Below are 18,351 nucleotides of genomic sequence, written 5' to 3'. Positions count from 1 at the left end.
AAAATGGGGTCACTTGTGGGGTATTTATACTTCCCTGGCATTTTAGGGGCCCTAAAGCGTGAGAAGAAGTCTGGAATCCAAATGCCTAAAAATGCCCTCCTAAAAGGTACTCATTGGAATTTGGGCCCCTTTGCGCACCTAGGCTGCAAAAAAGTATCACACATGTGGTATCGCCGTACTCAGGAGAAGTTGGGCAATGTGTTTTGGGGTGTCTGTTTACATATACCCATGCTGGGTGAGAGAAATATCTCTCTAAAATGACAACTTTGTATAAAAAAATGGGAAAAGTTGACTTTTACAGAGATATTTCTCTCACCCAGCATAGGTATATGTAAAAATACATTGCCCTAATTCTCTTGAGTACGGCGATACCACATGTGTGACACTTTTTTGCAGCCTAGTTGCGCAAAGGGGCCCAAATTCCAAAGAGTATCTTTAAGATTTCACAGGGCATTTTTTACGCATTTGGATGCCAGACTTCTTTTCACGCTTTAGGGCCCCTAAAATGCCAGGGCAGTATAAATACCCCACAAGTGACCCCATTTTGGAAAGAAGACACCCCAAGGTATTCCGTGAGGGGTATGGTGAGTTCATGTAAAATTTTATTTTTTGTCACAAGTTAGTGGAATATAAAACTTTGTAAGAAAAAAATAAAATAAAAAAATAATCATTTTCCACTAACTTGTGCCAAAAAATAAATATTCTAGGAACTCGCCATGCCCCTCACGGAATACCTTGAGGTGTCTTCTTTCCAAAATGGGGTCACTTGTGGGGTATCTATATTGCCCTGGAATTTTAGGGGACCTAAAGCGTGAGAAGTAATTTGGAATCCAAATGCGTAAAAAATGCCCTGTGAAATCCTAAAGGTGCTCTTTAGAATTTGGGCCCCTTTGCGCACCTAGGCTGCAAAAAAGTGTCACACATGTGGTATCGCCGTACTCAGGAGAAGTTGGGAAATGTGTTTTGGGGTGTCTTTTTACATATACCCATGCTGGGTAAGAGAAATATCTCTCTAAAATGACAACTTTGTATAAAAAAATGGCAAAAGTTTACTTTTAGAGAGAGATTTCTCTCACCCAGCATGGGTATATGTAAAAATACACCCCAAAACACATTGCCCTACTTCTTATGAGTACAGCGATACCACATGTGTGACACTTTTTTGCAGCCTAGTTGCCCAAAGGGGCCCAAATTCTAAAGAGCACCTTTAGGATTTCCCAGGGCATTTTTTAGGCATTTGGATTCCAGACTTCTTCTCACGCTTTAGGTCCCCTAAAATGCCAGGGCAGTATAAATAACCCACAAGTGACCCCATTTTGGAAAGAAGACACCCCAAGGTATTTCGTGATGGGCATAGTGAGTTCATGGAAGTTTTTATTTTTTGTCACAAGTTAGTGGAATATGAGACTTTGTAAGAAAAAATTTTTTTTTTTTAAAAATCATCATTTTCCGCTAACTTGTGACAAAAAATAAAAACTTCTATGAACTCACTATGCCCATCAGCGAATACCTTAGGGTGTCTACTTTCCGAAATGGGGTCATTTGTGGGGTGTTTCTACTGTCTGGGCATTGTAGAACCTCAGGAAACATGACAGGTGCTCAGAAAGTCAGAGCTGCTTCAAAATGCGGAAATTCACATTTTTGTACCATAGTTTGTAAATGCTATAACTTTTGCGCAAAACAATAAATATACAGTTATTGCATTTTTTTATCAAAGACATGTAGAACAATAATTTTTGAGAAAAATTTATATAGAAATGTAGTTTTATTTGAAAAATTTTACAACTGAAAATGAAAAATGTCATTTTTTTGCAAAAATTTCGGTCAATTTCGATTAATAACAAAAAAAATAAAAATGTCAGCAGCAATGAAATACCACCAAATGAAAGTTCTATTAGTGAGAAGAAAAGGAGGTAAAATTCATTTGGGTGGTAAGTTGTATGACCGAGCAATAAACCGTGAAAGTAGTGTAGTGCAGAATTGTAAAAAGTGGCCTGGTCATTAACGGTGTTTAAGCTAGGGGAGCTGAGGTGGTTAATAACCTTAGTATCATTTTGCTTGATTGATCAGCAAACTTGCCTGACCTAAACTATTGTCAAGAGGAAGGTGAGAGACACCAAACCCAACAATGCAGAGAAGCTGAAGGCCGCTATCAAAGCAAAATTGGGATTCCATAACACCTAAGCAGTACAATAGGCTCATTGTCTCCATGCCACGCTGCATTGATGCAGTAATTCATGCAAAAGGAGCCCTTACCAAGTATTAAAAGCATACACTATATACACTTTTCAGTAGACCAACACTTCTGTTTTAAAAATCATTTATTTAATTGGTATTACATAATCTACTTTACTGAGATACTAACATTTGGGTTTTTATTAGCTGTAAGTCATAATCATCAAAATTAAAAGAAATAAACATTTCAAATAGATCACTCTGTGTGTAATGAATCTATATAATAATATACTTTATGTTTCACTTTACTAAAATAAATTAACTTTTCGATGATATTCTAATTTATTGGAATGCACCTGTATACTTTCCCTATTTATATCTTCCCCACTTGTCGTTGTTGTCTATGCCCATGCTGTGTGTCTAATATGTGGTAGTATTTTCTAATATGTGGTAGTATACCATAACTGCTTGATGGATGCAACTCTGGCAACTCTGGGACCAGTACTTATCTCTAGAACTATCTTGTGGATATCCCATAAGTTTAAAATGGGAATAACCCTTTAATACTATTGCCCTTTTCAGAGGCCAGAGATTTCTGAGAAAATTCTATATGTGTTAGGAAGATCAAAGAAAATTGAAGAACTAGTTTTGGAGAACTGTGGATTAAAATGGTAAGAATGTTGTCAATTACTAAACTGCCAGAGCAAAGGAATACTAGTTTATAATAAAACAATTTTTGACATATTCTACGCTACTTGTCTTCGATTATTATAATAATTTTAAAAATATTTTTCTAAGTCAATATTTTGCATTTAATAATCATACATTGCATTTTAAATGACAGTATTGCAACCCAGGAATTCTGTATTATTTTACAAACTAGCAGGATGACCCTGCTTCGCACTGGTATATTATTTCCACTATTTCATTTAATGTTTGTGTGTGTCATTAAAAGATATCCACAGTGTCCCCCAAAACAGTGACATCCACAGCAGCCCATCCCTTAACATTGAACCACCACAGTGTCCCGCCCCCTTAAAATGTGACCTCCACAGCACACTGCCCGCCCCCCAAACAAAGACCTCCACAGCGGACCGCCTCCTTAAGTGACCCTCTACGATGACATAACCCTTAACAGTGACCTCCACAGGGCCCTGTCCCCATAACATTGACCTCCACAGCACTTTGCCCCCTTAACTATGACCTCCACAGAACCCGCCTTCTTAACAGTGACCCCTCTCACACCGCCCCTTTCATGGTGACCTCCACAGCACTACGCCCTTTTAACAGTAACCTCCACAGCACTCCGTCCTCTTAACAGTGATCTCCACCATACCCTGCCCCTTAACAGAGACCTCCACAGTGCCCGCCCCTTTAACAATGTCTTCCACAGGACCCCTCTCCCTTAACAGTGACTTCCACAGTACCCTGCTCCCTTAACAGTGACCTTCACAGTACCCTGCTCCCTTAACAGTGACCTTCACAGTACCCTGCTCCCTTAACAGTGACCTTCACAGTACCCTGCTCCCTTAACAGTGACCTTCACAGTACCCCGCTTCCTTAACAGTGACCTCCACAGCAGATGCCCCTTTAATAGTGACCTCCACAGTCCCCTGCCCCCTTAACAGTAACCTCCACAGTGCCCGCCCCTTTAACAGTGACCTTCACAGCGCCCCCCCCCCCCTTTAACAGTGACCGCTGGGTTGTTATGGAAACTTGGTGTAAAACTGTGTGTATGTAGAGACTAAGGGCCTGCAAGCTTTTATTGTCTAATAAGGGTCATGTGACCATGTGTATGGCAGTTGGGGTATGAGTGAAAAACCTTTGGTCATGTGATGGTGCCATATGTGCATTTTTTGGGAATATCTCAGGAAAGTACCGTTTTAGAGAGCTGAGACTCGGTCTAAAACCTTCCCGTACGCCCGATGTACCTACAGTTGCAAGAAAAAGTATGATATGGATTTCTGCACAAATTGGTCATAAATGTGATCCGATCTTCATCTAAGTCACAACAATAGACGATCACAGTCTGCTTAAACTAATAAGACACAAAGAATTAAATGTTACCATGTTTTTATTGAACACACCATGTAAACATTCACAGTGCAGGTAGAAAAAGTATGTGAACCTTTGGATTTAATAACTGGTTGAACCTCCTTTGGCAGCAATAACTTCAACCAAACGATTCCTGTAGTTGCAGATCAGACGTGCACAACGGTCAGGAGTAATTCTTGACCATTCCTCTTTGCAGAACTGTTTCAGTTCAGCAATATTCTTGGGATGTTTGGTGTGAATTGCTTTCTTGAGGTCATGCCACAGTATCTCCATCGGGTTGAGGTCAGGACTCTGACTGGGCCACTCCAGAAGGCGTATTTTCTAATGTTTAAGCCATTCTGTTGTTGATTTACTTCTATGCTTTGGGTTGTTGTCCTGTTGCAACATCCATCTTCTGTTGAGCTTTAGCTGGTGGACAGATGGCCTTTGGTTCTCCTGCAAAATGTCTTGATAAACTTGGGAATTCTTTTTTCCTTCGATGATAGCAATCCGTCCAGGCCCTGACGCAGCAAAGCAGCCCCCCACCATACTTCACTTTTGGGATGAGGTTTTGATGTTGGTGTGCTGTGCCTCTTTTTCTCCACACATAGTGTTGTGTGTTTCTTCCAAACAACTCAACTTTGGTTTCATCTGTCCACAGAATATTTTGCCAGTACTGCTGTGGAACATCCAGGCGCTCTTGTGCAAACTGTAAACGTGCAGCAATGTTTTTTTTGGACAGCAGTGGCTTCCTCTGTGGTATCCTCCCATGAAATCCATTCTTTAGTGCTTTACGTATCGTAGATTCGCTAACAGGGATGTTAGCATATGCCAGAGACTTTTGTAAGTCTTTAGCTGACACTCTAGGATTCTTCTTCACCTCATTGAGCAGTCTGCGCTGTGCTCTTGCAGTCATCTTCTCTTTTATGAACATCAGCTTGTCCACATTGGCTGTAGACAGGCGGCTGCGTTTGTCTGTAATGACGCCCCCTGCCGTGCTGAATACACGTTCAGACAAAACGCTGGCCGCTGGGCAGGCCAGCACCTCCAAGGCATAAAAGGCTAGCTCTGGCCACGTGGACAATTTGGAGACCCAGAAGTTGAATGGGGCCGAACCATCAGTCAGTATGTGGAGGGGTGTGCACACGTACTGTTCCACCATGTTAGTGAAATGTTGCCTCCTGCTAACACGTTCCGTATCAGGTGGTGGTGCAGTTAGCTGTGGCGTGTTGACAAAACTTTTCCACATCTCTGCTATGCTAACCCTGCCCTCAGAGGAGCTGGCCGTGACACAGCTGCGTTGGAAACCTCTTGCTCCTCTTCTGCCTTCGCCTTGGGCTTCCACTTGTTCCCCTGTGACATTTGGAAATGCTCTCAGTAGCGCATCTACCAATGTGCGCTTGTACTCGCGCATCTTCCTATCACGCTCCAGTGCAGGAAGTAAGGTGGGCACATTGTCTTTGTACCGGGGATCCAGCAGGGTGGCAACCCAGTAGTCCGCACACGTTAAAATGTGGGCAACTCTGCTGTCGTTGCGCAGGCACTGCAGCATGTAGTCGCTCATGTGTGCCAGGCTGCCCAGAGGTAAGGACAAGCTGTCCTCTGTGGGAGGCGTATCGTCATCGTCCTGCGTTTCCCCCCAGCCACGCACCAGTGATGGGCCCGAGCTGCGTTGGGTGCCACCCCGCTGTGAACATGCTTCATCCTCATCCTCCTCCACCTCCTCCTCATCCTCGTCCTCCTCGTCCTCCAGTAGTGGGCCCTGTCTGGCCACATTTGTACCTGACCTCTGCTGTTGCAAAAAAACTCCCTCTGAGTCACTTCTAAGAGACTGGCCTGAAAGTGCTAAAAATGACCCCTCTTCCTCCTCCTCCTCCTGGGCCACCTCCTCTTCCATCATCGCCCTAAGTGTTTTCTCAAGGAGACATAGAAGTGGTATTGTAACGCTGATAACGGCGTCATCGCCACTGGCCATGTTGGTGGAGTACTCGAAACAGCGCAACAGGGCACACAGGTCTCGCATGGAGGCCCAGTCATTGGTGGTGAAGTGGTGCTGTTCCGCAGTGCGACTGACCCGTGCATGCTGCAGCTGAAACTCCACTATGGCCTGCTGCTGCTCGCACAGTCTGTCCAGCATGTGCAAGGTGGAGTTCCACCTGGTAGGCACGTCGCATATGAGGTGGTGATCGGGAAGGCCGTAGTTACGCTGTAGCGCAGACAGGCGAGCAGCGGCAGGATGTGAACGCCGGAAGCGCGCACAGATGGCCCGCACTTTATGCAGCAGCTCTGACATGTCGGGGTAGTTGGGAATGAACTTCTGCACCACCAAATTCAGCACATGCGCCAGGCAAGGGATGTGCGTCAAACCGGCTAGTCCCAGAGCTGCAACGAGATTTCGCCCATTATCGCACACCACCAGGCCAGGCTTGAGGCTCACCGGCAGCAACCACTCGTCGGTCTGTTGTTCTATACCCCACCACAACTCCTGTGCGGTGTGGGGCCTGTCCCCCAAACATATGAGTTTCAGAATGGCCTGCTGACGTTTACCCCAGGCTGTGCTGAAGTTGGTGGTGAAGGTGTGTGGCTGACTGGATGAGCAGGTGGAAGAAGAGGAGGAGGAAGCTGAGTAGGAGGAGGAGGAGACAGGAGGCAAAGAATGTTGCCCTGCGATCCTTGGCGGCGGAAGGACGTGCGCCAAACAGCTCTCCGCCTGGGGCCCAGCCGCTACTACATTTACCCAGTGTGCAGTTAGGGAGATATAGCGTCCCTGGCCGTGCTTACTGGTCCACGTATCTGTGGTTAGGTGGACCTTGCCACAGATGGCGTTGCGCAGTGCACACTTGATTTTATCGGATACTTGGTTGTGCAAGAAAGGCACGGCTCTCTTGGAGAAGTAGTGCCGGCTGGGAACAACATACTGTGGGACAGCAAGCGACATGAGCTGTTTGAAGCTGTCTGTGTCGACCAGCCTGAATGACAGCATTTCATAGGTCAGTAGTTTAGAAATGCTGGCATTCAGGGCCAGGGATCGAGGGTGGCTAGGTGGGAATTTACGCTTTTTCTCAAATGTTTGTGAGATGGAGAGCTGAACGCTGCCGTGTGACATGGTTGAGATGCTTGGTGACGCAGGTGGTGGTGTTGGTGGTACATCCCATGTTTGCTGGGCGGCAAGTGACAACGTCCCTCCAGAGGCGGAGGAAGAGGCCGAGGCGGCGGCAGCAGCAAAAGAGGCCGAGGCGGCAGCAGCAGAAGAGGTAGCAGGGGGAGCCTGAGTGACTTCCTTGTTTTTAAGGTGTTTACTCTACAGCAGTTCATGCTTTTCATGCAGGTGCCTGGTCATGCAGGTTGTGCTAATGTTCAGAACGTTAATGCCTCACTTCAGGCTCTGATGGCACAGCGTGCAAACCACTCGAGTCTTGTCATCAGCACATTGTTTGAAGAAGTTCCATGCCAGGGAACTCCTTGAAGCTGCCTTTGGGGTGCTCGGTCCCAGATGGAGGCGGTCAGTAGCAGGCGGAGTCTCTTGGCCGTGGGTGTTCTGATTTTGCCCACTGCTCCCTCTTTTGCTACGCTGTTGGCTCGGTCTCACCACTGCCTCTTCCTCTGAACTGTGAATGTCAGTGGCACGACCTTCATTCCATGTGGGGTCTAGGACCTCATCGTCCCCTGCATCGTCTTCCACCCAGTCTTGATCCCTGACCTCCTGTTCAGTCTGCACACTGCAGAAAGACGCAGCAGTTGGCACCTGTGTTTCGTCATCATCAGAGACGTGCTGAGGTGGTATTCCCATGTCCTCATCATCAGGAAACATAAGTGGTTGTGCGTTAGTGCATTCTATCTCTTCCACCCCTGGGGAAGGGCTAGGTGGATGCCCTTGGGAAACCCTGCCAGCAGAGTCTTCAAACAGCATAAGAGACTGCTGCATAACTTGAGGCTCAGACAGTTTCCCTGATATGCATGGGGGGTGATGTGACAGACTGATGGGCTTGGTTTTCATGCGCCATCTGTGCGCTTTCTGCAGAAGACTGGGTGGGAGATAATGTGAACGTGCTGGATGCACTGTCGGCCACCCAATTGACTAATGCCTGTACCTGCTCAGGCCTTACCATCCTTAGAACTGCATTGGGCCCCACCAAATATGGCTGTAAATTCTGGCGGCTACTGGGACCTGAGGTAGTTGGTACACTAGGACGTGTAGCTGTGGCAGAACGGCCACGTCCTCTCCCAGCACCAGAGGGTCCACTAACACCACCACGACCATGTCCGCGTCCGTGTCCCTTACTAGATGATTTCCTCATTGTTCCCGTTCACCACAATAAGAAAAATATTATTCGGGCCAATGTATTGAATTAAAATTCAGGCCTTTTTTTACAGACACCTAACACTATCTGGCTATCTATTTAGGTACCGTATTACACTAATACAGGCACACCAGTAATGACAGATTTAGCTGAATATAAATGTGAGGCCTATTTTTTAGGCGCTGGGTGACAGGTATACGTTTAATCACAGAATTAGACTTGGATCTGCACTGTAGCGTGTGTGTTAAGTTTTTCAGAATGACCCTATCAGCACCTTGAATCTAATATACCCTTTTAGGGTTAGATTTAAAGTAGGCCTGATACAGCAGAAACCACTAATTTTGAGAATTGCAAATTTGGGAATTGTTTTTCAACCCAGAACAAAAACTGTGCTTTGACGGTCACAAACAATAACTTGACCAGCTAAAACAGTACAGATTTGGTTGAATATAAATGAGAGGCCTATTTTTTAGGCGCTGAGTGACAGGCTCAACATGCCCCTGATGTACTATATGGCCAAAAAATAACCACACTATCGATGGTTAAATGCACTTGGGTGACACAGGCTCAGCTTGCCCCTGATATAGTATATGGCCAAAAAATAACCACACTATTGATGGTTAAATGAACTTGATGAAAGCTTGACCCTGATGTTGGATATAGAAAAAAATAAACACACTATTGATAGTTAAATGTACTTGGTGGTAGCTTGTGCTGGCGCACCAGAAGCCACAAAATGGCCGCCGATCACCCCAGAAAAAAGTGATAAAAAACGCTCTGGGCAGCCTAAAAACAGTGAGCAATCAGCACTTCAATGATCCACAGCTGTAGATCGATCACTGATTGAAGTCTTTTGGAGCAGTTAATCTGCCTAATCTCGCCCGAACGTCGCAGCTGCAACCTCTCCCTACGCTTGTATCAGCAGAGTGACGTGCAGCGCTACGTGACCCAAGCTTATATAGAGGCTGGGTCACATGCTGCACTGGCCAATCACAGCCATGCCAATAGTAGGCATGGCTGTGATGGCCTCTTGGGGCAAGTAGTATGATGCTTGTTGATTGGCTGCTTTGCAGCCTTTCAAAAAGCGCCAAGAAAGCGCCGAACACCGAACCCGAACCCGGACTTTTACGAAAATGTTCGGGTCCGTGTCACGGACACCCCAAAATTCGGTACGAACCCGAACTATACAGTTCGGGTTCGCTTATCCCTAGTTGTAAATAACAAAAAATAAAAACTGTGCCAAAACAGCTATTTCTTGTTACCTTGCCTCACTAAAAATCATATGTACCCTAATATAGTACCAACAAAACTGCCACCTTAGCTCGTAGTTTCCAAAATGGGGTAACTTTTATTGAGTCTCTACTCTAGGGGTACATCAGGGGGTCTTCAAATGTGACATGGCAGCTTAAAATTATCCCAGTGAAATCTGCTTTCCAAAAACCATATGGCGTTCCTTTCCTTCTATGCAATACCGTGTGCCCGTACAGCAGTTCATGACCACATATGGGGTGTTTCTGTAAACTACAGAATCAGGGGCATAAATATTGAGTTTTGTTTGGCTGTTAACCCTTCCTTTGTAACTGGAAAAAATTGATTCAAATGGAAAATCTGCCAAAAAAGTGAAATTTTAAAATGTTATCTCCATTTTCCATTAATTCTTGTGGAACACCTAAAGAGTTAACAAAGTTTGTAAAATCAGTTTTGAATACCTTGAGGGGTGTAGTTTCTAAAATGGGGTAATTTTTTGGTGGTTTCTATTATGTAAGCCTCACAAAGTGACTTCAGACCTGAACTGGCCCTTAAAAAGTGGGTTTTGTAAATTTTCTAGATTTGATTCTAAACTTCTAAGCCTTCTAACGTCCCGTCCCCCCCCCAAAAAAAATGGCATTCACAAAATAATCCAAACATGAAGTAGACATATGGGGAAGTAAAGTAATAACTATTTTTGGAGGTATTACTATCTACTATAAAAGTAGAGGAATGGAAATTTGGGGAAAAATTTTTTTACTCAATTTTACCACTGACATGAAGTACAATATGTGACGAGAAAACATTCTCAGAATGGCCAGGATAAGTAAAAGCGTTTTAAAGTTATCACCACATAAAGAGACGCATGTCAGATTTCCCAAAAATGGCCTGGTCCTTAAGGTGAAAAATGACATGGTCCTGAAGGGGTTAACTTAAACAGTTCGGTGTTTATTTGCACATAAGGATAAGCAAAACAAAAAGTCGGTTTCAAGGAAAACAGTCACCTTGAGTCTGGTGTTTGTTCACACCATGCAGAAATGCAGAAGTCCTTGGACATAGCAGAAACCAGCTGCTCTCACGCCAACAAGGTAGTAGGCCTTTACCTAGGCCTAAACTCCCAGGTTCCAACACAGAGACTGACAGTGCTTCACTGTCAGAGAGGAGTAAATTCCTACCACCTGACAGTACTGCCTGTGTTTTATAGCCCAAACCAAGACCCGGCCTGGAATGTGGGCAGAAGCCACCCACCCTGCACTTTGGCTGCTCCCAGTAAGAGCTGGCCTGGATCGGCTTTATAGCCATACTAAATAGCAAAACCATGTCAGCCAGCACTAGCTGCTGCTGACACATGAAATTACCGGCTCTTACCTCACCGAGGCCAGGAATCTCAGTGACACATATCTTCCATCAATGACGGACCCTTGCGCCTTCCTACACCACATACTTACTTGTTCTTTTCTGTACTGTGAATGAATAATTTTTGGGGCCTGTAGTCCACTGGACTGCTATAAAATTGATATCCAATGACCGTTTAATCTACCTCCAGCCATATACTTACTTGTTCTTTTCTTTCTGCTGAATGCATAATTTTTGGGGCCTGTAGTCCACTGGCCTGCTGTAAAATTGATATCCAATGACCGTGTAATCTACCTCCAGCCATATACTTGTTGTTTTTTGCACGGTGAATGAATAATTTTTGTGGCCTGTAGTCCACTGGCCTGCTGTAAAATTGATATCCAATGACCATGTAATCTACCTCCAGCCACATACTTACTTTTTCTATTCTTTCTGCTGAATGCATAATTTTTGGGGCCTGTAGTCCACTGGCCTGCTGTAAAATTGATATCCAATGACAGTGTAATCTACCTCCAGCCACATACTTGTTCTTTTCTGTACGGTGAATGCATAATTTTTGGGGCCTGTAGTCCACTGGCCTGCTGTAAAATTGATATCCAATGACAGTGTAATCTACCTCCAGCCACATACTTGTTCTTTTCTGTACAGTGAATGCATAATTTTTGGGGTCCTGTAGTCCACTGGCCTGCTGTAAAATTGATATCCAATGACAGTGTAATCTACCTCCAGCCACATACTTGTTCTTTTCTGTACGGTGAATGCATAATTTTTGGGGTCCTGTAGTCCACTGGCCTGCTGTAAAATTGATATCCAATGACCGTTTATTCTACCTCCAGCCACAAACTTAGTTGTTCTTTTCTTTCTGCTGAATGCATAATTTTTGGGGCCTGTAGTCCACTGGCCTGCTGTAAAATTGATATCCAATGACCATGTAATCTACCTCCAGCCACATACTTACTTTTTCTTTTCTGTACGGGAAATGAATAATTGTTGCGGCCTCGGAGGAATTCAACATCATTGACGACCACATGTTAGAAAGTACATTATAACATTGTACAAAGAAGGCAATCCATTAGAATATACATAAAGATAAAACGTAACCTTTAATAATGTTACTATTAAAATATATCCCTCAAAATAAAAATAAATAAAATTATTAAAGTTAAGCAAAAAGCATAGATGTAGTAGGCAATAACAAGTGCCCGGCGGCACTAAATCAGGTGCTCGGCAGCACCAAATCAGAAACCATATGTCCTACGACAATCCGGGGGTTCCAGTGCACATCAATAAATCCCGGAGGAAAGCAAAAAACATCTATCCCTGGGCTAGATGATGATGTGATATTGAAGGACAGGGTGGGCAAAGAACTGTGCCTGATATTGCCCTACAGGGGGGTGCTATTCTGGCCCTGATAGCCTAACCACAGTTCACCCACCCTGATAAGAGCGACCCCATCCGGAACCTTACCCTATATAAAAATTGCCCTAGTAAGCCCCTAGCCCCTAAGCCCCTGACTTCCAGGTGATCACTATATAGATCTATGTGTTTTTGACTCATTATAAAAGTATAAGTATATCACACCCCTCTGTGTATCACACCTATTGATAGCACACCTATACCAGTCCTTAAAAGGACTTTTGTGGCCCTATTAGCTAGCGTTTGGTGTCCCTAACAGCCTGTCCCCACTCCACACAGCAACCTCTACCTACACTGGCAAAAGACTGAATATAAAATGGCGGCCAGATCAGGTTTACTTATAAGGTAGGGGGTATGTCCATGGGCTGAAACGTCTCAAATGGCTGTCCTGTACCACCTGATGGATGTGTCATGGGTCAAAGTTCTTCACAATGTAAAAGAATATGGCGGGCGCGAATATCGCCATATGTTTGCATGTTCGGCAAATCGCGAACACGCAAATTTCACCGCGAAACGACCGCCGGGCAAACCACAAGGCCATCTCTAGTCAGAACACTAGCACACAGGAATAGATCAGCTGAGCAATCAGCCCACTGCTAGCCTCCTCCAGCGCACGCCCGCTATGGGGAGAAAGAGCATTGCATCCTTTTGGTAGGGGCAGCACAATATACTGCCCCAGCAAAACCAAATACCACAGTGCAGCACAATTTACTGTCCCGGAAGGACCAAATACTACAGTGCAACACAATATAATGCCCCAGCAGAACCAAATACCATAGTGTAGCACAATATACTGCCCCAGTAGACACAAGTATCACAGTGCAGCACAATATACTGCCCCAGCAGAAACATATACGACATTGCAGTACATTATAACGCCCCACCCAATTACTTTGCCCACTGTCCTCCCCAATGTCCCCAAATATTATACTGTGGAAAACAATTCTTACAGTAATAATAATGCTACCTATACTGTCCCCAGCAATAATAAATACACGGTTGTGCTGCCAGTATTAATAATGCCCCCTCTACTGCACTCAGTAATAATAATGCCCAAATAGTTCATCCTATAATACCCCCAGTAATAATAATGCCCCCTTTTGTGTCGTAGTAAAAATGCCTATATAGTGCCCCCCGTAATAATAATGCCCCGATAGTGCCCCAATAATAATGCCCCAAATAGTGCTTCAAGCAATAATAATACCGCCTATAGTGCCACAAGTAATACTAATTCCCCTGATAGTGTCTCTGGTAATAATGCCCTCCACAGTGACTTTGGTAATAATAATGCCCCCAATTTTGTCTCTGGTAATAATTATACCTTAATAATGCCCCAAACAATTTCCATCCCCACTACCCCCAGAAATGTCCAACCCCACTGCCCCAGTAATGTTTATTCCCACTCTTCCCAGTAATGTCCATCTCCACTGCCGCAGTAATGGTTATTCTCACTGTCCCCAGTAATGTTCATCGCTACTGTCCCAGTAATTTATATTCCCACTGTTCCCAGTAATGTCCATCCCTACTGTCCCCAGTAATGTGGATTGCCACTGCCCTAGTAATGTTCATTCCCACTGTTTTCAGTTATTTCCACTCCTACTGCCCCAATAATTTCCATCTTCACTGTCCCAGTAATGTCCATCTGCAGTGACCAGGAACGGGGTACACTGATGTCACTTTAATGCAGTGGCAGGGTCAGGTGGATAATACTCTGTATTTGTTCTTGACGCCAATTGCAGCGTGCGCAGGGTACTATCCCAGGGCCCTTCCAAGGTGTTATAACGCACGTCCCAGACTAGGAAAGCCAGAGTGGTGTAATGGCCTATAATGTCTCTGTTGGGTAGTGGTAATTGTGTCAACGGTGTCTCCTACCTGGGTATGGCTGGACTCCTGGCTCACTTGCAATAAATTTGAGTGTAGTGATAGTAGGAGTAATAGAGGAATTTTGCTGCAGAAATGATGTCCAGACATTTAGGTGAAGTTCAAATGTTTCTTTACTAAAGATAACTTGTATCCAAGCAGTATACAGCTTTGGTCTCTTGGCCCCAGCAGGTTTTGGCAATCATTGGCAGGAATAAATACTTCTGCTTTAAATTTTGAGCTTGCAGGATAAGTCGTCTGCTTGGTAGCTCTGTAATTGTGATGGGAATTAATCTTCTGCACTTTTCTGTACCTTCTGCTGTATGGGACAGACTAGCTGAGGAGGAATGGTGTCTCCTAGGTCTCTGAACTTAACTCACAGATGATTTTTCAGAGGATGCTTTCTTCCTGGAACTCTGGAGGTTGTAATTAGTTTTCTGCTTCTTCATCCAGCTGAAGGTGCTCAGACTGGGAATATGATCAAGTCTTAGCCAAGAGAAGATCCTTGCTGTCTTCCCTATGCAGGGGAACTCCTCACACACACCCTACCCCTAGCAGGGGGTGGGCTACACAATAAATCTAACTTCCTTCTCCTCCCATGCTGCAGGATGTGGGAACAGCCCACTTCCCTACAGAGGGGGAGCTAAGCTGGAATAATCCATTCCAGCCTAGATTCACTAAACTAGGACTTGGACCTTGCCAAAGAGTTGCTGCCACCTGCTGGTGAACCTGGAAAATTACAAGAACAATTGTGTTTAACACAGTTTTAGATGCACATTTGTGAAGACATCATATAAATTACATATAATGGTAAAAGTCCAGCTCACCTGCATCTGCAGTTTGGAAGGTGCACGGATGGGATGAGACCCCAGCTGACAAACTTGAAGGAAAAGAAAATCCAGCACTTCGTATCTTTGCTTGACGGTGTTTATTACACAAACCAAAGTGTAAGCGGTAACGGAACCCTCAAAGTGCAAGCCCCAATGCGGTCTACATGTTTCGAACCAGATGGTTCTTAATCATGACCTCCACAATAAATTTCCAACACAGTATATATATAGACGTGAACTTAACAAATCCCTCCCCTATTAGACTAGCAGGGCGGTGCTGGTCATCCCAGGTGTTATAATTAAAAGTGTTCACAGAAATTTAAGTGCACAGAAACACATTTAAAGTTAAAATCCAGAATAAGCCGTTATAAACAGACATTTCATAGTATAAAGTCCAGCAGGTAGAGAGGAAAAATAAAGACAAAGACAGGTCAGGGACATGAAAAAGTAAATAAATAAATAACTCAATATAAATATATTGAGAGATCCCAAAATAGAGGAAAACCGCTCCGTCTGAACACTCCTCTATATCTGCTGGCTACAATACATCACAGTTCAATTAGGCTATATATTAATATTCTTCAAAGTTGCAACATGGTATGATTTAATGCTATTAGTAAATGTACATGAGTTCTTTTCTCTGATTTAGTCCTGCAGGGCTCCTGGAATTCAATTTGAGAATCCAGAAAGCTTCTCTCTGATATACAAGCCTTTTGAAGTCTCCACCTCTTGTGGGCAAAAACACTCGTTCAATGGCATAAGCTGTAAATGTTGCAAATTTTGGGGGACACAACTACATATTGTAAGTTGGACTCCAATCCCTTGGAGTGTTATCGTAGAGAGTTAATGGACATTCTGCAAGAAGGTAGAAATTTGGGAATTTTTTCCCATAGTGATTTTCAATATTTAAATGTTCAGTGTCCAGTTACCCCTATTATACATGCCTTACCCAAGGTTCACAAAGGTCTTTTCCCACCACCGCTCCGCCCTATAGTCTCGGGAATTGGTTCTCTGACAGAGAAATTGGGCCAATGGCTAGATACAATTCTACAACCTCTTGTCAAGAGAACACCGGGATATATCAAGGATACAGGAGATATACTGAGAAGCTTCTATGACAAAAAATGGTCCCAAAATTATATATGGCTGACAACAGATGTGGTTAGCCTTTATCCATCTATTCCCCACCAGGTAGCGCTTACAGCACTAGAATATCATTTACATCGCTACAGTGTCCATGGTGACGTTTTCATTGACTATGTACTAAAGACAACTGATTTTTTACTCACACACAATTATTTTAGTTTTGATAACAAGTTTTATTTACAAATACAGGGTGTGAGTATGGGAGCTAAATTTTCCCCGTCACTTGCAAACGTCACCATGGCATACTGGGAGGAGCGCTATATTTATGACATTGATAATCCCTTTGGCGATTGTATAGAGTGGTATGGCAGATATATCGATGATATGTTGTTCATTTGGTCTGCCGATATTTCTGCCATACCCTCTTTTTTGCAATATTTGAATGACAATCTCTATGGCTTGCGGTTTGTTGGAGCACATGATGGCTGCACAATCAATTTCCTGGACTTAACTTTGACTGGTATTCCAGGTCAGACTATATGTACCCGAACTTACCGTAAACCCATCGCGGGAAATGCGGTACTTCGAGCTGACAGCCATCATCCGCTCCACACGATAAAAGCCATTCCAGTGGGTGAAATGATTAGAGCCAGGCGCAATTGTAGTAGGGACACCGATTTCCATGAAGAATCACAAATAATTGCAAACAGACTACAGGAGAGAGGATATCCACTGTGGATGACTGAAAGGGCAACCAATATAGCCAAAAATAAAGTGAGGCAAGATCTATTGTTTGGAAGCCCCTTGAATCATAAAAAACCTAATAGAAATGAAAATAGGAAAGAAAAAAATGCTGAAAACAGACAGGTGAGGGGAAATAGAATTAAATTAGATCATGAGGATAAACCTACCAATGTCCCAACACTTGTACTAACTTTCAGTAATCAATTTTCCACAATAGAAAAAGCGGTATCCAGATGTATTCCCATCCTATATGAAGACCCACAATTATATAAAATTTTAAAAGGAGGACACAGGGTGGTATCCAAGAGACCTGCGTCTTTGGCTACTTTTCTGTCTCCTTCTTCTTTCAGTTCAAACCCAGTGAGAAAATCACGGACATGCTGGTTGCGATATACAGGTTTTACACGATGTGGCAGCTCACCATGCAGAGCTTGCAATTATGTCACCCCAAAAAAACAATTCCAAGATTCAGATGGAACTAATAAATATCATATTAAAACTTACATTAATTGCAACACATCAGGAATTATATATATTATAGAATGTGAGGAATGCCGGTTAATATATGTTGGTTGTTCAACCAGAAAATTCAAAGTGAGGTTGCTTGAACATATTAACTATATATTAAATCCTGCATATGTCAACATCTCAAGTGCGGCAAAACACTTTATCATGGCCCATAATAGAAGTTTATCTTCATTTACAGCTTGTTTTTGCCCACAAGAGGTGGAGACTTCAAAAGGCTTGTATATCAGAGAGAAGCTTTCTGGATTCTCAAATTGAATTCCAGAAGCCCTGCAGGACTAAATCAGAGAAAAGAACTCATGTACATTTACTAATAGCATTAAATCATACCATGTTACAACTTTGAAGAATATTAATATATAGCCTAATTGAACTGTGATGTATTGTAGCCAGCAGATATAGAGGAGTGTTCAGACGGAGCGGTTTTCCTCTATTTTGGGATCTCTCAATATATTTATATTGAGTTATTTATTTATTTACTTTTTCATGTCCCTGACCTGTCTTTGTCTTTATTTTTCCTCTCTACCTGCTGGACTTTATACTATGAAATGTCTGTTTATAACGGCTTATTCTGGATTTTAACTTTAAATGTGTTTCTGTGCACTTAAATTTCTGTGAACACTTTTAATTATAACACCTGGGATGACCAGCACCGCCCTGCTAGTCTAATAGGGGAGGGATTTGTTAAGTTCACGTCTATATATATACTGTGTTGGAAATTTATTGTGGAGGTCATGATTAAGAACCATCTGGTTCGAAACATGTAGACCGCATTG

The 18,351-nt window shown here is 43.5% G+C and overlaps 1 protein-coding gene across 2 annotated transcripts in view; it reads left to right on the top strand.

Moving 5' to 3' along the window:
• The window catches only part of LOC120980842 (capping protein, Arp2/3 and myosin-I linker protein 3-like), a 1,329,972-nt gene that overhangs the window by 493,459 nt on the left and 818,162 nt on the right, over positions 1–18,351 (top strand). For both annotated transcript variants that reach the window (XM_040410169.1, XM_040410170.1), the window contains one exon: positions 2,758–2,846. In XM_040410169.1, the coding sequence (XP_040266103.1) occupies positions 2,758–2,846 (89 nt within the window). The remainder of the gene's footprint in view (positions 1–2,757; positions 2,847–18,351) is intronic.

Source organism: Bufo bufo, chromosome 10 (assembly GCF_905171765.1).
Source record: "Bufo bufo chromosome 10, aBufBuf1.1, whole genome shotgun sequence".
NCBI lineage: Eukaryota > Metazoa > Chordata > Amphibia > Anura > Bufonidae > Bufo > Bufo bufo.
Note: the sequence above shows the minus strand (reverse complement) of the source record. Positions and strands in the feature narration are given on the sequence as shown.